The sequence below is a fragment of the Xyrauchen texanus genome, chromosome 40, assembly GCF_025860055.1.
Source record: "Xyrauchen texanus isolate HMW12.3.18 chromosome 40, RBS_HiC_50CHRs, whole genome shotgun sequence".
Taxonomy (NCBI): domain Eukaryota; kingdom Metazoa; phylum Chordata; class Actinopteri; order Cypriniformes; family Catostomidae; genus Xyrauchen; species Xyrauchen texanus.
In genome coordinates this window covers 16,530,091-16,552,688 of record NC_068315.1, presented here as the reverse complement: position 1 = coordinate 16,552,688, position 22,598 = coordinate 16,530,091, and the positions used below count along the sequence as shown (strand labels likewise).

The following is a 22,598-nucleotide window of genomic DNA, read 5'->3' as shown; positions in this document are numbered from 1 at the left end:
GTATATAAATTTATATTTTAGGATAATTTACTATTTATGGCTCAGGCCTTTTTAAAAGCACACATATTGTATATCTATCTGAAGATTATTATTTTCCTTGAATGGCTTGTCATCTATCCACAAGACTCAGTCAGCAAGTCCAGGCAGCAGATACAATAGATTGAAAAGGTGTGATTATAAGTGGTAATTGACTTTTTTTAGTAATTAGTTTTTTACTAGTTTTGTGCATTTCTTATTGAGAGATCTCATTGGATTATATTTGGCAGGAGCTTAGTTTTCAATTTAATATTGTCATAGGAAGATTCAGATGTCCTAACGAAAAAAAGCCCTCATCGATTGTCTGTTTGTGTCCAGATGGACCAACTGTCATCACTCCATGTTGTTTATACTAAATGTTTTTCTACCGTGACCCAATTGTTACACTCCTGATTTGTGCCTCTGTCCATGTTGCAACACTGTTGAACTGTTGTCTCTTTTAATTTGGGTTGATGAAATTGCCAACTTTTCGTCATCCTTTGTGCCTCTGGCTTGGGGCAGTCATTGTTGCCTAGGAAAGGTCAGATGGATATGCATGCAGGTACTATCCTTTATTTTCTTTCTTTCTTACCACAAGCTCTATCTCAAATGTGTTTTTTGCACATTACCAGTTGGATAACCTCTAACAAAAGCACCCTGTGATGGCAAAGCCAGACTGGTGTAAAACCACATCACTGTTTTGGGCAAATGGTCCAGTCACGTGTTTCTCAGTTCACTGGGCTGTCCTGTCCTGTCCTTCCCAGACCATCCCATTTGGCTGTCCCAATGCCCAGCTCTGCACTGTCTTCTCCAGTCTTCAAGAATGGACAATGGAGTGTGTCTGTCAGATGTGCATTGTCTGAGGGGTTATAGACATTATGGTGTACATGTGAGGAGAGAGCATGCTTAGAGGTAAAGCGAATAGAGTCCTCAGACTCAACATTTGCAATCTTTTCACACTTTTTCACTACATGGTTTTTATTACTGTTTTTGCCTTTCCACTTCATGAAGATGTAAAATCTCTTTTCTTTGTTATTTGCCTTTGTTATTTGCCTTTCTTAGTATAGGCTTGGCTCTTCTAGTTGCATATCCTAGGTTGTATGCCATTTGTCCTTTATATCTGCTCTCTCAGTCCAAAATAAAGGTTTAGCTTCTCTTGGTTAAGCATGTAGGTCAGTGAGGATTGGCTTAGAGTTAATCAGCATTATGTTTATATCCTCATTAAAATGAGGAAAACCAGGTAAGCCAATTTTGTGTGTGTGTGTGTGTGTGTGTGTGTGTGTGTGTGTGTGGTTGTAGTATGATAGCAGGAGTATGTGGACCAAAGGGTCTTGGAAAATGGTGTTTGTGCAATGCTCTGTGAGGTTCTACTCACCTTGTAAATGTTTCTACTCTCCCACAAATATGCATAGATGTGGCAACCAAACATGTATTCCCTGATATTTTTTTCCTCCCTTCTCGGTACAGCTTGGTAACTCCCACTGTTAAATGTTTTGTTTATTGTTTTTCTGCTCATTACTTCAGACTGTGATGCAGTCTGTCTTTAGTGCTAGCTAGTTATACTGGCATTTATCACAGATTTCTCCAGGGTAAATACTGCCTGCAAAAATGGATCTAAAGAACATAACATCTTTTTATTTTTGTTATTTTTTAGTTATTTTTGATGTGCGTGTTTCTTTGTTGGTTTTTGTTTAGAGAGACAGAAGAAAGAAACTCACCATGACAGATAGATGGCCCTCCTTATGCAAGACTGTAATCCATGGTAACTTTTTGTTGCAAAGTTGCCTTTTAAGCTAAGCACAGGCCTCTGACTACAGAAGTTAATTAAGGGTGTTATCAGACTGGTAGCTTGCTTTATTTGTTCCAAAACAAATAAAGCAATAAAATTGTTACAATGTTGCATTTTCTTGATGATTCTATAAGGTAATTATTTCAAAATGGACCAAAACTGTGAGTCACATTGTGTGAGCAAACTGCCCCTCATTGGTCAGAATGTTTGTGCACTGTTCCAGACATCAATATTCCAGTTAAAATTGTTTACTTATAAAATTTGTCAACTGGCATAATATTTGAGTTCTGCTATGTCAAGGTTATGCAAAACGTCACCGCATGGTACAGAATGCATGCTCCTATTAGAAGTCGTGCTGCAAACAAACATCATCCAACACAAGCAAACTGCTCCAGAGACTGATCGTTTTTGTGAGGATCAGAGTGTGATTGCCATGTTCATATGTATATGCCTAAACGAACCGAAACAAGTAAGAAAACGCACCAGGTTCCGAAACAAATGAGCCAGGTGAAAAAATGCCCGATATGATAGTGGGGGTTATTTAGCCTATTTTTTTTATTTTTTCACCCATTATTGTCCTGTCACCCAACTTTTGCTCTTTGAAATACTGTAGTCCATTAATTCAGTTGCATAATTGTTTGTGTACATGAAAGGAGTTGGTTATGTTGTAGTTTGAGCGATGATGTGCAAGCGAAACATTGACTTAACGAGCAGACGAGTTACAGGACATCCCTTTTGTCCCTTTATCCCCTTTTTCTCTTACAGCATGTTCTAATGACATGACAGGATTCCTTCAATTAGTATTTTGTCTCTCCACATTAAAAGTGAAAATGCCACACACAACAGTGTATTCACAGCCTCACAGCCAATCAAAACATAATTGTTAAAAATAAAGTTATAAGAAGCAGGATTTTTAACATAATGGGTGGGGCCACTTGGCCGAACTCAGATAAACTTGGAATAAAAAGCTTTTATCATTCATTGCTTTAACATGTTGTGCACCTGGTTAGACACACACACACACACACACACACACACACACACACACACACACACACACACACACACACGCTTGCACTGTGTTGGCACAACACACAAGACTGGGATCCACTGATATATCTTGGCCTTTACCCAGCTAATTTACAAGTCACTATCAGATTAATGACTGCTGTTAATGACACCGTCCTAAACACATACATACCCTCTCCCTCACACACTTTTACTAGGAGTTCCAGTGAATGTATAATGCTGGATAAATGCCCACAACGTTGACTAATTCTAAAGTCTAAAGTTAACGTTCCTTAAAGGCAATTGAAGAGATGTTGAATTGACATAAGAGCATCATGGGGACAACAAGGAAAAAGAAGGAAAATATGTGTGAGCACACGTGTGTGTCTGTGTGAGGTTTTGAGAAAAGTGCACTAGGTGGAGCTATGTCCCTTTTCAAGAGAACAGGTGAGGCTCCCAGCTAAATTCACAGTTTCGGTGTTATTTGCATGAGAGATTGGGGCCAGTTGATGGAACTGGCACTCATTGGGCCAGTGATATGTTTTCACTAAATCTTATGTACAATCTTATGTTTTTGCCTTCAAAACCTAAAGAATATGTTGTCTGTGATGCATTGGACATTATTCTTGTGATGTCTGGTGATTTAAACTGAAGATAAGGTTTTGTCAAACTTATGAGAATGAATTGAATTGTCTGAATTTAAGAATTATTAGAAAAATTATAAACCTATCAGTTATGATTTTAATTGTTTGCCATTAGTTAATGTTGCACTCCATAATCGTTTTTTGTATGTTGACTGGACACTGACACCTAGAGGCATGGATGCATCGTCATTCAAATGCAATAGTTTTAAGTTACGATGTCGATGTAGCAATTCTGTACATTCAGCCATTCTGAATTTAATCCATGTGTAAAAGTGTCCAATAACAGTGGTTAATGAGATTAGGAGAATTTTATTCAGCTGGTCATGTGATCCTAACATGTTTGTTCGCTGTGTAGAAAAATAAAACTGATTATAAGGTTGCTGATATGAGTGGAGAATCTCAGGTGACTGTTCATGAATTAATACATATGTTTCAAAATGATTATTAAATGGATAGTTCACCATTTTCGTATTAACTCACTCTCATGCCATCCCAGATGTATATGACTTTCTTCTACACAACACAAACAAAGATTTTTCGAAGAATACCTAATTACTGTGTGTCCATTCAATACACTTTACATTGTTTTTCTTTTGTTTTTGTTGATTCACCTTCATCATATTGCCACCTACTTGGCAGGGAGGATAGTAAAAACTGATTTAAATATTGATCTGTTTCTCACCCACACCTATCATATCACATTAGAAGACATGGATTTTAACAACTGGAGTCGTATGGTTTACTTTTATGCTGACTTTGTGCTTTTTGGACCTTGAAAGTTATGGCCACCATTCACTTGCAAAATTCTTTAAAAATCTTTGGGTGTGATCAGCAGAAAAAAGAAAGTGCACATCTGGTACATGAGGGTGAGTAAATGATGAGAGAATTTAAATTTTTGGGTAAAGTATTCCTAATGTCTGTTGGAGCAAAACTTGATTTAATGAGGAATAAAGTACTGATTCATCTTTGCACAGGTAGCTGTATTGCTACTATCATAGCACATTCTAGTAAAAGCCTAGTATTTATGTATAAAAAAAAATCAAAACTCCTCTTTTAATTAAAAATATTGTTATTCTGGCACATAAAAACTACATTGCTAAATATTTTTTTTTCACATGTTTTTCATGTAAGTGTCCTTATTGTTGAGCCCTGTTGAGAAATTCTGAAATTCAGGTACTTTGATCAATTCAACTTTTCATTGAAATGGTTTTGCTTTTAATATAATTTGTAATGAAGTGTTGAATTAGAAAGAAAATCATTTTCACTAGTGATATCAAGCTGTTGGAACCCACTGTCTATGTATGTGTTCTTGGATGTCTGCCCTCCTAGACTCCCTAGAAAACGTTGTTGTGTCCCTGGCAGTGTTTTATTCCATATTTTTAATACTCCTGAGATCTGCTCTGTCATGTTTATGCTCGCTCACACCTCACAGTATTGGTGTGTCTGTAACATGAATGTTACAGGGCCTCTTTTCCACTACTCTCCTCTCTCTCTCTGTCAGTCTGTGAGGCCTGGCACAGCTATGGTGGGAAAGCACCGTGCTATATTTGAATACCTCTGATGTCTCTTCACATGGAGCTTTAGTTACCTCACAGCACTCCTGTAGAGGGGGTGTGATTGACAGTGAAGTGGAGCTTGGGTATGTATGTGTGTGTTTGTGCCAATACCACATTACCCCCCTGCTGTCCTACCCCTTTTTCTGTTGCTTGTTCCCTCTCTGACCTTCTCCAGAGCTGATATATCTCCTGAAGAACAGAATCCAAATTTAATCCTTTCATGATTAAAACAGAGTAAACAGCCCATTTTGCCCATTGAAGGCTAAGCTCAGCTGAAACGACATCAGAAACGAGAGTTGCTGCTACAGTAAGTTGTTTGGACACATTCCCCTTTATTGCTTATTTTTGCCTATGCTTGATTTAAGTTTTTGAAGGGTGAAATCTTGAAATGCATGTGGATAATAAATAGTGTGTCCTCTCATGGTTTAATAGAATTTAGTGTGTATGTGCGTGTATAGGTTTTGAAAACACAGAATTCCGGTATATCTGGTTTCCTTTTACTGTAACTAAAGTGGGTCAGTCTTAATGACCGAGATTGCAGAGAGACAGAGTAGTAGCCAAAAAGACTGAGTGAACCTTGATATGAGACAAACATGGAAAAAAAATGTGTTTGACAAGACAGTGACTGCTTGTATAGACTGCTGAAACTGAGTGATCTTATCCTAATGGGTGCTGACAAATTTTTGAATTCAATTTTCTTCTTATGATGATTCATCCTTTTATTTGTATTGTAGATTTGCATTTATTTAATGTCTGGATGTAAATACTTTTGCATTAAAAAGCAAATTTTATCGTGTTGAACAATAGTTTTATTGGCCACTTGCTGTTGCCAAGTTGCGCATCCTTTAATAGCGCACGCGCGTGTGTGCGCGTGTGCGTGTGCGTGTGCGTGTGCGTGTACGTGTGTGTGTGTGTGTCTGTCTGTATGGGCAGTTAGCCTAAATAACTAAATACTCATGCTCTCCAGCTGTCCAGTGACCCCACCTGCTCTCTCTCTGTCAGACTTTTCTGACCAAAATAGACACTTACAAATGGCAGATACACATTACAAAGAAAAATAAGCTTATAATCTTTTTCCCATATGCAGTCAAATATGAATAGAGTGTGAACTTTCTATTCTGCTGTAAAATCTTTTAATCTATGTGGCTATATTAGCTGCAGTTAAATCCATTTCCACACTGCAATATCAGTTTTCATTGGTCGAGTATTTGTGTCTGTAGTCCTTAATGGTATGACAGGCTTGAGTGTTAGCTGTAAATTAACTAGCCCTTTGCTAAATATACTCAATCTGGCTTTAGCTAAACTTAACAGGCAAACAATTATTTATGATTTGACTTAATAATGATAACCAGAGGATGTTTTGTGTCCTCTAATGTCACTGTATAACAACATTTGTAATGTTCTAACAAACCCCTATATGTGTCATCACAGAGAGTTTAATTTGAACATTTCTGAAATGTGTTAAAAAAGCCCTTCACTTTTGTGATGCCTGAGACTAAAAATGTTTGAACCTTTTAGCAGGTGTTCACACAGGGCACATTGTTGCATTAAAAATCTAGATGAAGTGCAGTGAATGTAACAGAAAGCAGGGTTCTCTATGTCTTTAAGTTAAACTTGACACACCATCTTTTAAATTAAGTGCACATGCTGCAATATGCTATAACAGTGGTTTCATGGATGGATACATAGACCAACAATTAAAAAACAGCACAGATAGAACACAAAAGCACACCATGTTTGAATAACCCTTATTTTTTACCTGTATGTGATGTTCGTTATTTCTGCCACTGATCCATATTTCACTCCAACCTAATTTTTATTGGGTTTTCAACTGCTGTCAGTGTTTATGTACCATTTGATATTGTGTATATCATGGGTGCTTGAGAAAATCAATTATGTTTTTGTACCAAACATACATGTGCACACACACACACACACACATGCACAAAACCTCCTAATGCTTTCAACACAAAGGTGACTCCACATCAGACACAGCTCAGCCATCCAGACAAGGGAAAGAAAGAAACAGTGACCCGCAGTTAGCCAGTCAGAAAGCATGTTCCCTTATTAGGATAGAGGTGTGCATGTGGTAATTTTAGGTAAATGTAATGTGGAGTGAGTGGAGAGTTTTCTGACCTTGTCTCTACTGCATAATTCTGATGACCAATGAGTGCTTGAAACAAGACCCCTTGAGAGTTTAGCACTCACCTCCCAATCTCAGGACTTTGATTTTTCTTCCCTGTGTCATATGTCAAGTACTGTAGAAGTCATACTGGTTTAATGAATCAGAATGCTGCTATGGGTCATTGGTTCTTCTCCCTGTGTCATGTAGTCTTAGAGCAGACTATAATCTTAGAATCTATTAATTCAAGGGGTGGGGGAAGCCAATGATTCACTGTTGCAATGTGAATTTTTTTTTTCCCCATCAAATGATTGATTATGTCAGTTTACAAAAGAAATTAAACTGATTTTCACATTTATTAATAATTGTTTTTACTGACATGGTTTTTACTGACAGGAATATGCAGGTCAGTAAAGAAGTGCTGTGATGGCTGGGATATCATCTGAAGGGGCACATATACCACAAAAAGGAACAGTTAAACTCTGGTGTTTGTGAATTCTGCTTTTGTATTTGCATGACACCACAACACAGAGATTGTAATGCAGAATAGAAGCGGCATAAATGTATTTACACTGCATTTGGCTTAGTCAGCTAAAATACATGGAATATGGAATACTTTTCTATTTATGCTTGGCTCTAAAATATTTTATCGGCACATGGCACTCTTTGTTGTATTCAAAGTAGCCCATGTGTATATGTATTTCATTTGTTTTCTTTCAAGCTTCTTCTGATACTGGATCTTTAGTAGTCTTTCTTTTTCTTGCCTAAGGCACATTATGGAAGGATTTAAAGAATTTTATAAATGGATTTAAAAAATACAGAATTAAATTGTTTATCAAATCAAATTAATTGTGTAGATCAAATTGAATAGTTCTGAATAATGCAAAACATTATTTTGGATCGAAACGAAACCCTAAGAAGCATTTATCAAATCGAGTGCTTTCAATCCAAAGATTTCCGCCTCTAATGATATGGCAATATAAACATAATGAAAATTCTGAACAAAACATTTAAGACTTGGCTGGTTTTGTTTTTGGTTACCAGAAATAAATCTGAACAGCTTACAGTTCCTTGCCAAGTTTGTTGTTCTGCCTTGAAACCTTCTGAAAGTTGAAATGTGGGAAAATGTGGGCCATTGTCAGAACAACATGAATAGTTTGATTGCTTACTTGGGAGCACAGTAACACCCTTGTTTGGGTTAGTTTTGTGCTAGTCATATTTAAACTATTCACATGCAGCTTGTAAATTGGTAAAATACTGTAGATTAGATTTTTTGTTCTAGTTACTGTATTTTTGGCTTTGCCCATGTTTCTTTTGATTGCAAAATTGTTTCCATAACTTAGAGCAGATTGCCTTTTTATTTATTGTATAGGAACTAATAGTGTTGTCACGATACGATACCAAAATGTTAGTCATTACCGATAATACCGATACAGAAATTAGCCTGTTTAAATTAACCTATTTAAAGTTAAACTATGGAGTAAATAATAAATGAAATAAATGTATGTTTCCTTCAAGTGTTTCTCAATTAAGTATGCATTGCTTAAGTGTTAAGTTGGGCCCTACTAAAATAGTTTTTATTTTCTTCTTCTTCAGAATTCTGTTTGATTTTATTTCAATTTTGATTTAAATTCATTATCAAAATGGCGTTAAATCAAATTAATTTTTTAAACCTTTTAACAAGTGAAAATAGAACAATTACTTTTCAACATACTGTACCATTGCATTTTTTCAATGCACTGTTTTGAATCATGCTTTTATTTTGATGAGAGCTTTTATTTTGACGCATTTTTGATAGAAGTTTTACTTCCCTGAATAAACGGTTTGCTACATGGACCAGTGTGATCATTAAAGCCCAAATGCAGTGATTCAATTATATAAATACATAGTGCAAATAATACAAGTGCTTCTCGCTTCACAGTGGATTAGTGCTCTTCTCTGTCGTACAACACACAGTGCAAATGATTGTCAATAACTGTGGAGTTTCCAGTATGTGAACGGTCTGCTTCACACATTCAATTAAAGCACGCATCTCATAAATATTTAGATTGCAGCCTTAATAACTACATTAGGATATATAATGATTTTAATTCGACTGATTGTGCTTTTCAATGTAAAAGTGTAAAAAACGTTTTTCCCTCAGGCTATCCATCTCATGAACAGTTAAAACCGCTCCATTGACCAATATTTATGTGCAATACACAGCTTAGTCTATTTATATTTATCGAACATATCCTACCTCTTCTAACATTATAATCCCTTGCACTATCAGTGTGTGTGTGTGTGTGTGTGTGTGTGTACAGCATCTCACAAAAGTGAGTACACCCCTCACATTTTTGTAAATATTTGATTATATCTTTTCATGTGACAACACTGAAGAAATGACAATTGCTACAATGTAAATTAGTGAGTGTACAGCTTGTATAACAGTGTACATTTGCTGTCCCCTCAAAATAACTCAACACACAGCCATTAATGTCTAAACCACTGGCAACAAAAGTGAGTACACCTCTAAGTGAAAAATCCCCCCCCAAAAAAAGATGCATTCACCTGAGAGGCACCATATAAGATATTATACTTGCTTTTAGAGAACAGATCTTGAATAATAAGAATATTTTGTCTTTACTGCACTCACAGAATTATAACCAAGTGAAAAAATACTTATATAGAAAATACACTTATTTAAGACACATTCTCTTAAAGCAAGTTTAAATATCTTATGCTGCTTCTCAGTGAATGCATCTTTTTTTAAAGGATTGTTAGACTATTTTAAATGGAAAACATGACAAAAACACTTGATAACAATAGGATTTTTTGCCGTGAATTTCTTTACTGAATTAAACCTAATAAAATATTTTTTTTCCCTTTTAATTCAGTGAATGTTATTTAGAGGTACTTTTAAAAGATGATTTTGTTTTCTGTATTGTTAGTAAGCACGTTTAATACAACCTTATAAGTTGGCACACAAGCTGAATAATCTGTTAAGTGCTAATGAATAATCGTTGCAATAATCTCTGAATAATTGTCCTAATAATCGTTAGATTCATCGATTATCAAAGTAATTGTTAGTTGCAGCCCTATTTTAGAATCGACTTATTACTGGAACTAGTTCTTCGTCTAACATTTAGCCTACTTAAACTCAGGATTTAAACTTAATTTGCAGCATCATAATTCCTCTATATTTCTGCTTGCCTGAGTTTTTTGTCACCTCTTGCCACTTTAATCTTTATTTACTACTGTAACGTGCAGATGCTGTTAAACCCAGCCCAACAGTTTAAGCGCTAAATACAGCGTGCATGTGTGTGAGACTGTGTCATTAGATGGTGTGTTTTGGATCAGGGGATGGTGTCATATTTGTGCTATTTGTCATCTGAGAAAGCAGCATGGTCTCTGAGGAATTAGATGATTACATGATGTGTAATGACAAGGCAGTGCACATGCTCTCCTATAGTCTCACACTGTGATGTCATCTGTTTTCGGCCTTTGGTTAGATCCTGAAAGAGACTCGAGCACAGATTATTTTAGATATTAGCTCAGTCTCTGGAAAGCCTTTTTAGTTTCCTGATCATGGTTTGTGATAGAGTCTGTTCTCTCTAGCTTTATCAGATGCAGATACTCTGGATCTGGCAGCGGCTCTAATTTGTTTTCTAGAACAACAGCAACTGATTTCTCAGGGCCACTGATACACTCACTGACACATTCTTGATTTTGATGGGTCTCAGTCTGATCTGCAGGCCATTCTTCATGGTGTGTGTGTGTGCACAAAAATAAGTAGTACAGTGGAAACATTGCAGTCAGGATAATAGAACAGAAATAGTGTGGGGCAAATGCCATTTCAGCATGTAAAGCAGTCCTTAAATGCCCTGCTTGTTTGAACACACTCGGGTATAGTTCTCTCCTGGGGTTTCTATACTCCCTCTATTCCACTCGACTGTTTCTCATTCTCCGATGTATTCTCTTTTTCAGTTTGACCCTGGTGTCTGTGCTTTTGTCCCCCACTTTTCTGCACCAAACAGCTGTAATTTAGTTAATCTGGGCGGTTTCTGTGAACAGCAACATTTCTGAATACTGGATTGACCTTTATATGGGTGGTCATATGTTAATGTGGGTGGTCATATGTTAATATGCTCATTGTTGTGATGTCATTTTGAAATTAATTATCAGTTTTAACTGCCTAGTTTCCATAATTGGGTGGACTTGAGAAGGTGTTTTGCATTGTGAACCTTTTTGGTATGTCTTTACTAATCCAAAAAAAAAAACGAGTGAAGGGAAAGAGAGGAAAATTGATTGGTATTACAGCCTTTTTAAAGGTCCTTTGGCAACTTTCAACTATTCTTTTTTTAGTTGCTTTTGCTCTTTAGATCTCTCAGACATTTTATCTCCATTTACACTTTTTCTTCTTCTGAGCCCAGCAAGTCAACTCTCTTGCTCACAGATGGGTGACTTTATAAAATTAGAATTTCTGAGTTTGGCTGAGTTTCTGAGTTTATCCCATTTGAACTCTGGAACTAACAGGTGTGCTCCATCTGAGTCTTTCTTTTAAAACTGGTTCCAATTCAGTGAAGAAACTTAAGGTGTTGGTGTCTTTTTTTTTTTATTTATTACTGCGGCCAGGATATTGAAAATAAAAAATCTAATCATATTTACCACAAATCATCATCTGTTGATACTGGAAAACAGGGGAAGGGATCTAATAATTTTATTAATCTAATGGTTTTTATACAATGGAAGTCTATTTCTTAGTCCCTCGTTACAGCTATATGACTTGGCAACTGTTCCCCATGGCAGCTATCATTCTTTTCCACCTCCTCTCTCTCTCTCTTCCACAAACATCTCATTGCTCAGAGATCGGTGGAATTTCTTGTTTATTTTCTCTTACTTTCTCACCCTTTCAGCTGTGCTGAAGCTTGGAGAAAACACACCAGCGAACCTGCACACATCTACGCAGCTGCTTGTGCACACAACCACTATTTTTTGTACGATTTGTTTTCCTTTCTCTCTCTCTCAATTCTGTTCAGTTTAAATAATTAAATATACAATTATTTAAATGCATATTAGAATAATATAGAAAAGATTAGAGGTTGATCGATATATCAGTTTTGCCGATTAATTGGCACTGATAACAGATTTCTGGAATTATCTGTTATCTACAAAAATCCACACCGATAGTTTTTGCCTGTTGTGTCCAATGCTGGAGTGGCAAACCCAAATGTTTAAATGTCATGATTGTTACCATCTATTTGCTGAATAAACAAAAACAAAGGGAAACAAAGATGTTCGTCTAGCATTTGAGAATATGGACTGACTAAAACAATTTATTTATTTATTTTAAGCACATTAGTTGAAAATGTAATGCTCTTTCTTTTTTGTTTTGTTTTTTGTTTTTTAAACAGCCAGGATAGGAATGTTCTATGCAATAATATAATGTTACTGAATGGTTTAAGACTTTAAAATTTTGAAAATTAGTTTATATATATATATATATATATATATATATATATTGGTTCATGGTTCAGTCAATACTGTTTATTTTTGTAATAAAGTTCAGCACTATTTTACTTTGAGTGTTATTTTTTCATTTCATATCAATTTGAAAAACTATCGGTTGATTAATCGATTATCGGCAGGTACTGCCTAACTTAGTTATCATATCAGTAAAATCCACAATCGGTTGACCTCTAGAAAAGAGGTAAAGAAATAATACAATAAGTAATAATGAAAAGAGTAAAATGTGTCAATAATAATAAATAATACATGGGTAGGAATTTTCTTATATTGTGAATGGCAGACACATATTTAGTGGCTTGTGTGGTTGTATTGTCATCTCCAAGTACATATGTGAGTTTCTCTGTATCATACGGTTTATATAATAAATTATCAAACTTGTTAAAGAATGTTTCTCTGAGAGTGTGGTATTTTGGGCAAATAAAAAAGGAAGTGTTTCTCATATTCTATTTGGTTTGGATCACACTGTCTGCATATCCTCTGCTTTCTCAATAACCAGGACAGGATGTGATGTCTTCCTCGTTCTATCTTAGATCATTGTCACTTAGTCTATATTTAGACAGAATCTTTCTTTCTTTAAATTGTTCAACTGATGAGTAATTTGCCAATTTGGTGGTTCTATTTTGGGCCGAATAGCACTGAAGTTTATTGTGGAAGTCAAAGTTTTTAATGTTTCATCATGATCATATTTTTGTCCATGTCTTTAACAATAAGTGTATATTTGTAATTGGAGTTAATATAAAATTTGGATTCATTAAGTTTCAAGAATATTCAGAGGGTCTCTCTGTCTGTCTGTCTGTCTGTCTCTCTCTCGCTCTCTCTCTCTTTCAGGTAGTTTATTGGTAAAGGGAATAAAGTTTTACATTGCCAAACATTAGATATATAATGTACACTCTTATAAAGTACACATAATTTTAAAACATTCTAATAATATTAAATATTTAGAATGAAATATCTCTTCTGAAATACCGCCCTCCCCACACACACACACACACACTCCTCAGCCTCATTATTTTTATGGTAATCTGATTAGTGTTCTGTGAGCAGCTTTAGCACTGTAGATACCTTGCTAGCATTTAGCAGTAGCCGTCAGTGCAGAGTGAGAGGCTTGAAGTCAACATAGTGTCATAGTGTTGGAGAAATCCTGCTCTCTTTACTGCTCTCCTCCTGCCCCTCTCTCACAATCTCTCGCTCTCTCTCCTCTGCTTGCTTTTTGAAATTCTTTCTCTATTACTCTTCACCTCCCTCCTCTGGTTGTCCCAGGACTGCTGCAGCTAACTCTGCATCACCTTGCAGTTCACACACTGCTGCCTTTCTGCAGTCCCCTCCCTTTACACTCCTCTCTCATTCTTCCTCCTCTCTTTGGTCCTTCACATCACAATCCCATCTCCATTTTTGTCACTTTCTTGCCCTATCTGTTGTTCACCAATACGTAAATTTTAACCAATATGTACTGGAACCCGTGGATCTCCAACTATCTGAACCATGTCAAGTTATGTCAAGGTGAGTGAATGGGAGATGGGAAGGGACGGGCACAGCACATCACTGAGAATGTTGCATGGGTTTTAATGGCTCTAGAGGCTTTTCAGGACTATCAGGAGAAGGCACTGAATACAGTAAAAAGAGCAGAGCAGAGTTAAAGCCGAGCATGTGTCCTCTTTGTTGAATAGTGTAATTTATAATCAAATATTTTTGGTGCTTAAAATTTTGCCTGCATGTGCGCCTTTTGTCTGTTTTAAGATAGTTTGTCAGACTTGTAGTTCTACCAAATTGCCTTTTAATAGTTTTGTTTTGGTCTGTGCACTTGCGCAATGGAACATGCTTTTCCTTGTGTAGTGGGTATTCAGTTCTTGGTTATATATGGTGTATTTGCACATTTACAGTAGGTGCATGGATGTATTTTCTGCAAAGTACATTTTTAGCTATCTTTGACTTTCATAGTGGAAGTATCCAAGTCAGTGTTTTCTCGTGCTATCAAAGTTTATTTAACATTTTCCTAGAGTTTAGACACCAGCTGTCTCATTTAAGATGCTTAAGATCTCCCTCTCTGTCTGTGCATCAATAAACTACAGCTTTTCACTGCTTTGAAAGGTGTTGAAGAACATTTATGATTTGCACAGGCATTAAAACATTGAAGCTTTCAAATCATGAGACCATAGGTATGCAATAGGGCTGCAACTAACGATTATTTTGATAATCGACTAATCTAACGATTATTATAATGGATATTCAACTATTCATGCGATTATGGCAACAATTAATTATTAGCTCTTAACTGACTATTCAGCTTGTGCCTCGATTTAAAAGTTGTATTAAACGTGCTTACTAACGATAAAGTGTTAGCCCATTGATTAATGGGCTAACACTACACTCCCATCTTTTTGTGTGGCTTAAAAAAACTTTCTCTTCTCAATAGAACTTGAATCGCTGATTTTCTTCATGATAAGTTACACACTGTGACACATATATTATGATTCACTTCGTGACGAGCCATCATGTAATAATCTAGCTGCAGCAAGTGCACACGATTGTCTCTGCGTGATACGGTGTATCAGCCTGGAGAAGTTAGAAACTCACAATGTTTTTCACGTGACCCATATAAGCGGCTCTGACCGCACGGAGAAATGCCAGTTTCGGAGTGCGTGCTTCTTTATACAACCTGCTTCCTTATTATTTGAACTTTTAATAAAGAATGCATTAAAGATATTATGCCTGGGTGTTTCCTTTTTAGATGCTTTGACAGGTAAGTTTTGCTCAAGTGGAAGGCAAGGTACAGCTCCGCTTTATTACACGTCAAGAAGATACTGAGGATATATATTTTTTTAATATATTTTTTATTATAATTCCCTAATTTGAAATCTACATCACCTTAATCTGTTTGCAGTGCGTCTGGACTCTAAGATGTTCTTTCTTCCTCTCCTCAATCAAGCGCGAGCTGAAGTGCTGCTGTGTCGTCATTAGCATTTCAAATGATGTTGCATCAACCCTCTTGGGGTCTTAGGGTGTTTTGGGCCCTGGAGAAGTTTTGACATGACTTGACATTTGTGCTTTTTTTCAGTTGCTTAAACATATTAATGGCTAAAGTTTGATAACACTGTATTCAGCACAAACTGGGCTACAATAATATGTGAGCAACATGTATGTACAGGTTTGTATTTTTGAGAAAATAATGTTTATGCATGGTTTTTGACAAAACTAAAATAAAGTCATTGAAATAAGGTCATATAACACATACTAAACATTTGTCCACAAGCCTTTTGGGAACTGGATCTTGTAGCCTAGAAATTTTGCTACAAAATAATGTAAAAACCATCCTGATCACTCATTCATACAAAACAATATACTAATTATATATTCATGAATATTGAGGTGATTTACACCTGAGAAGACAAAGACCCTCCCCTGGGCCTATCAATGAGGAATGTGACACAAAGAGCATGAATGTGAGGAGACTTAATGATCAAAATCAAGTTTTAAGTTAAAAGAAGTTATATAAAGACTTTACTTAATTTTATACCAACACTACCATTTAAAAGAAGTCTCTTCTGTTCACCAAGACTTGAGTTATTTGATCCAAAATACAGTAAAAACAGTGATATTTTGAACTATTTTTACAATTTAAAAGAACAGTTTTCTATTTGAACATATTGTAAAATGCAATTTGTGATCAAAGCTGAATTTTCTTTCATTACTGTAGTCTTCAGTGTCACGTGATACTTCAGAAATCATTATAATATGCAGATTTTCTAATATGGGCATATTTAAAGTGCATTTTACTAATTTAACCTGAACACATATTTGCAAGCACAAGCTTTGTTGATGATAATGATGTTGTTGATGATAATGAGGCAGCATAAACACTAGATAACATATATTCTAAACATTCATATTATTTTTATACCATATTACATATCATATTAATATCATACAGCATACAATTTAAATACCTGCTTTATCCGAAACAGCATTTAAATGTAACTAAAACTTGCTTATTAGGACATATTTCAAATGTCAATACTCTGAATCCTGTCTGGAAACAGTCCCACTAGTAAAATATGTACATGTTTATATAAAATAGCATGTCAACTAATGAAAAATAAATGACTTACTCATCCGAAACTGTATCCTCGGCTGGATCAAGTCTCTCTTCAAAATACAAATGTTCATCAGACTCCCGCTCTTCTTCTGAGAAAAATGTTAACTCTTCCTTACTATCCAGGAGTTTCCTCACCTGTGAAAAATTTATGAAATGTGTTTAAATCAAACCTCACTGTCGGGAGTGTTTACCATTTGCATTGATCGCCTCGGCACATTAGTCCATTGTAATGATGAAAATATCCAGCAGGACTCGCCGGCACGTCCGTTGACTCCAGATCTGTTTGCAGTGCATCTGGACTCTAAGCTGTTCTTTCTTCCTCTCCTCAATCAAATGCGAGCTGAAGTGCTGCTGTGTCATCATTAGCATTTCAAATGATCTCATGTTGCATTAAATGAGACCATAACATTCCCACCACCATGCTTGACTGTAGGCAAGACACACTTATCTTTGTACTCCTCACCTGGTCTCGGCCACACACGCTTGACACCATCTGAACCAAATAAGTTTATCTTGGTCTCATCAGACCACAGCACATGGTTCCAGTAATCCATGTCCTTAGTCTGCTTGTCTTCAGCAAACTTATTGCGGGCTTTCTTGTGCATCATCTTTAGAAGAGGCTTCCTTCTGGGACGACAGCCAAGTGGACCAATTTGATTAAGTGTGTGCCGTATGCTCTGAGCACTGACAGGCTGACACCCCCCTGACACCCACCCCTTCAACCTCTGCAGCAATGCTGGCAGCACTCATACGTCTATTTCCCAAAGACAACCTCTGGATATGACGCATCGCACGTGTACTCAACTTCTTTGGTCGACCATGGCGAGGCATGTTCTGAGTGAAACCTGTCCTGTTAAACCGCTGTATGGTCTTGGCCACCGTGCTGCAGCTCAGTGTCAGGGTCTTGGCAATCTTCTTATAGCCTAGGCCATCTTTTATGTAGAGCAACAATTATTATTTTTTTTTTCAGATCCTCAAAGAGTTCTTTGCCATGAGGTGCTATGTTGATCTTCCAGTGACCAGTTTGAGGGAGTGTGAGAACGTGACAACAAATTTAACACACCTGAGACCTTGTAATACTAATGAGTCACATGACACCGGGGAGGGAAAATGGCTAATTGGGCCCAATTTGGACATTTTCACTTAGGGGTGTACTCACTTTTGTTGCCAGCGGTTTAGACATTAATGGCTGTGTGTTGAGTTATTTTGAGGGGACAGCAAAATTACACTATATGTGTGTGTGTGTGTGTGTGTGTGTGTGTGTGTGTGTAATAATATATATATATATATATATATATATATACTCCTGTATAGGAGTGGTGGTGGCGTAGTGGGCTAAACCACATAACTAGTAATCAGAAGGTTGCTGGTTCGATCCCCACAGCCACCACCATTGTGTCATTGAGCAAGGCACTTAACTCCAGGTTGCTCCGGGGGGATTGTCCCTGTAATAAGTGCACAGTAAGTCGCTTTGGATAAAAGCATCTGCCAAATGCATAAATGTAAATATATATATATATATCACACACACACACATACACACACATACCTACCTACCAACCAACTACTGAAATGTTCATATTTTGATCACCCTAATGCAATGCATGATGGCACACTTCCTGTATCCATGCTGGCTAATCCTATTCCTCTAGAAGACTAATCCTTTATTAGCTGAGACAAGTGCTACACTAACACCTGGCTGCCACATTTTGCCCCTATTCTTTCCTAGTTAATAGGTTTAATTCTCTCATAAATGTTTTGAATGTACTACTTCCATTCACAGTTGCTTTCACTCTTGTCATTGTAATATGCCACTTATTTCAGAAATGTGTTCATCAATTCCTCTCTTTATCATTATTTGTTTGTTAGTTTTAAATCAATTCTTATTTATTTTACTTGTGTTTTGAAAGTTTCTTGTCAGTTAATTATACTCATACACTAATGACCTTTTAGTTTATATTCATAAACTGTAACTGCCTTTTAATTTGAAGGCAAAGTGTCTCTAAAATGAGTCATTTTTGTGAGACTTATCACTTTCAATTTTGTGAACAAGCCATGGATTGCTTCATCTGTTTTTAGCACCTCGATATGCTTTATTCTGACTAACAGCAGATATTAATGACTGAACCCTAGAGTCATGCAAGAGGATCTGTCACCTAAATGACTCCTTAGTTTATTGGGTGCTCTGCACAATATCATGCAACACACATAATGAGTGCTTATTCAATTAGCTAGTTTATCTGCATTATTAGCTGTCAGTTTGTATGATGGAAACATTGTCATTAAATTTTAATGTACTCTGTCTGTAGTGATAATAGTTACTGTATCTTCGTAATTGGTAAACTATTAATAATTGGAATAGCCTATCTGGCAAACCTTTGTTTTTAAGGCTGACATTATACATAGTTTTTTCCTCTGCAATTCACTTGAACTGCAGTGGCTTTGTAGTTTTCCACACTAAAATAAATCCAGCATTGGTAAAATAATTTGCCACATATGGTACAGAATAATGTCCTCTGAGGAAGGTAACAGATTAGAGGGTCTACTGTCAATGTGGATGGTTGAAAACAAGAGCACCATTTATTCAGAACAGATTTTTACAGGAACAAAGTGATTTCCATGATTTTTGGTCTGTTAATGGATCTTGAACATGTTTTTCCACTGATGCGGAACATTGCACTAAAATGCTCTGACAGTGTTTCCTCTGTTGCTATTTAGCAGTGCTGCACCTCCACTTCTGAATTTACAGCATGAACAGTGGAGCCCAATTCCCAAACAATGTACTATAATGAATCAATTCTTTTGAATATACAGTGTGAAACACAGTGTAGTCCAATTGCCAAACAAATGACACTTATTTGTTGGTTCTTTTGAATCTAAAGGGTGAACATGCTTGACCAGTGGAGTCCGAACGATTGACTCATCAGTCAATTATAATTTTAGTTTTTTTTTAATGAAAATATTACATTAACTGCCTTACTAAAGTAATTTCACCTTGTCCATGTCGTGAGACTTAAATAAAGAGTATTTACTGACTTTTTGTTCATGATGATGTGTGTAAAATCCACGTTGAGGTTTGTTGTATTAAAGCTATTTTATATTAATGAATAAAATCTTTATTAAAAGGCCTTTGTAAACACACCTTTTGTGAGAATCTGTTTTATTCTCATGCAAGTATAAAATAATCTCGAAATTTGCCAACAGGCTGCTGAGGACAGGAAATACAATACGATTGCATTTTTCTTTAAATTACTAAAAGAATCATCATTGCAATCTTATGAGGAATCATTGAGAGGAATTGCAATCTGAGCCAGAATCTCTAAATTCCTTAGTTCACTACTGTGAATTCAACGTTCTTTGATATTGGTCCATGCTGGGCAAGCTAAATATGCTTTTTGGATAACAGCAGAAAAAGCTATATAGCTATTCCCCAATCAAGTGTTCCTAAGTATATTTTTCTCTTTTCTTTCAAAGTTTTTCTGTTCTCACTCTTTCCATCTCCCTCCAGCCACTGTCGTTTTGTCTGTTGGCCCTGTGACTTGTTAAGAGAGAGGAGATTTTTAGGCAGTGAGGAATGTTTTTAGCAGATACTCATCCCAGCTGTGAAAACTCTCCATAACAAAACACAGTCTGTCAATTGACTCTCTCGTTCACTCTCTTCTTAAATTATGTTTGTGAATATAAAAGGGGGTACTGTTATGGAACGTCAGTCCTTGATGTAGATGAACAGATTTGAATATTACAATTTTGGATGTTTGTGTTGCTCTGTGCGGGTGAATCTGCTGAATCCGGTATGGTCAGGCCATTGATCTGTGGGTAAAGTGGAAACACATGTTCCTCTCCTCAGATCCTTCTGTAAGGCTCAGATGTCAAATCTCCATGTGTTTATTTAGAAAATTGATGTCACACCTAGATAACAACACCAGTACTAGTCATCTCAATACATTACTTACATGAGTGAAATTGAAACATTACCATGTTAAAGGTGCACTCAGTCATTATTTCCTCAAACAAGTTTTACCACTAAACAAAGTGAGTTTAGAAAATGCACACTCCTATCTCATGAGATGCAGAATATCAGTGCCCTAAAAAAGCTGTTTTATTTTGCATGGAGCTGGAAATGACCAGCCGGATACTACTTTTTTCTTGGCGACCTACTTATTATTAGACACTTTTGCTCACAGCATATAAAAGAGTTATGTCCGACAGCAAAAAGCAAATTTTCTGCTATTGATAACCAAAAACGTATGCTTTAGCATGATGCTACGTCTATGCTGCTTGCTTTGTGTATAAACCAGTGCAACATAAAAAAAATAAAGTGAGTGCAACTTTTGAACTCTTTTCCATCTGACCTACGACCGAACAAAGCAGATAAGATACAGATGATTTAGTGTGTTTCATGGTGGTCTTTTTCACTAATAAATACATTGAAACAGCCTGAAGCACATAGGCCCAGGTAGTTGGCTCTGTGAATACAGATGTGCCTGTTTGCAAACAGGAATAAGTCTGTTCAACTTCGGAGCACCATGTTGACATCCATGAAATGTATACTATTGTTTTAGTTCCTGCCCTTCACATGGGGCTTTTCAAACATTTTCAGCTGATCAAGCCTGTCACCAGCAGAAGTGTTTGTAGTCTAAAGGATATATTTTCTTTTATATGCACAGGCCTCACAGGAGAGACCGCCACTAAGGTTGGCCAAAGCAAGCTACAAAGGAGAGCTCTTGGGTAAGATCATTATCTTTAATGTAAAAATAGATCATTTAATCAAATTTCTTTACATTCTTATAATAATAACTTGGTTTTTATTACTTTTGTAAACCTGAATGGTGTAGAATGCATGTTGTACCAACAGACCGTTTGCATTTTTTCTTCTACTTGATCAAATTCAATAGGTCCATGTAGAGATTGATTGATTCAGTGACCATTGTGGTTGAACTTCTATAGGCTTAGCTCCAGAATCAGATATAGTAATGCTTTTTATAATTGTTTATTCACTTATGAACTTTTTATGAGTCTGCTTGACTTGTTATGCTTAAAATTTACTTTTTCCAGTGATGGAAATATTACATTTGTATGTGAAGCAATTACATTCACATATTTGAATAAGGTTCCTGCCAAGGTTCACCTTTTTTGGGGTGATTGATGTTTGCTGCTCTTCCAAAACTTAGCCTTCTTGTTTCCATCATAACCCCAACATTATCCACAAAGTGCATTTAAAAATTAAAGCCAGTTTCTGTCTGTCCAGCTACCAAAGAGAGTTCTCGTTTGAAGATAAAGTCGAGGTAACCAAGAGCAACAAAGAAGTAGATGTCAATCTGCTGGCAAATACACCCAAGGGTAAGTACGGTATATGTACAACGCTGTGGTTGTAACACCTTATTATGGCCATTATATACTAGTCGAGTTGGAAGATTTTGACTCTTACTAAACCAGCAGTCAGCACATACTTGGCAAGTATTCATTTATATCTGTAGATTTCTCATGGAGTGATATTAGCCGAAGGGATGAGTATCTTAATACAAAGGTTGAAAGTTCAGTCTCAAGAACGATTTAGACATTAAATTGTCACCGTGATTAAAATCCTGCTCTACCACTTGTTATTTATTCTCTTAAGCAAAGCTTTTAACCCCAGTTAACTTCAAGGGTGCTCCGTGTTACAGTACAGATGTGCTGCGTTCACATGTTCGATGACAAGGGTCTTTTAAATGGCAAGCGACAGACTATATACAGGGTTCGTACAAGATGCTTGAAGTACTTGAATTTGGCTTTTTTAAATTGAAGTCCTGGAAAACCCTTTAAAATAGCAATTTTTACCACGAGGTGCTTTAAAAGTTCGTGAATTATAGATAATCTTAAAATG

At 36.3% G+C, this 22,598-nt stretch overlaps 1 protein-coding gene across 3 annotated transcripts in view; it reads left to right on the top strand.

The window, feature by feature from the left end:
• Positions 1 to 890: 890 nt before the first annotated feature.
• The window catches only part of LOC127633284 (supervillin-like), a 77,623-nt gene continuing 55,915 nt past the window's right edge, over positions 891 to 22,598 (top strand). The window contains exons 1-3 of one of the 3 annotated variants that reach the window (XM_052112279.1): positions 891 to 927; positions 21,403 to 21,463; positions 21,984 to 22,075. In XM_052112279.1, coding sequence (XP_051968239.1) covers positions 918 to 927; positions 21,403 to 21,463; positions 21,984 to 22,075 — 163 coding nt within the window. In that variant the 5' untranslated portion in view covers positions 891 to 917. Of the gene's footprint in view, positions 928 to 5,153; positions 5,320 to 14,072; positions 14,143 to 21,402; positions 21,464 to 21,983; positions 22,076 to 22,598 lie in introns of those variants that run through there. The other 2 variants (XM_052112280.1, XM_052112278.1) reach the window with 2 other exon arrangements.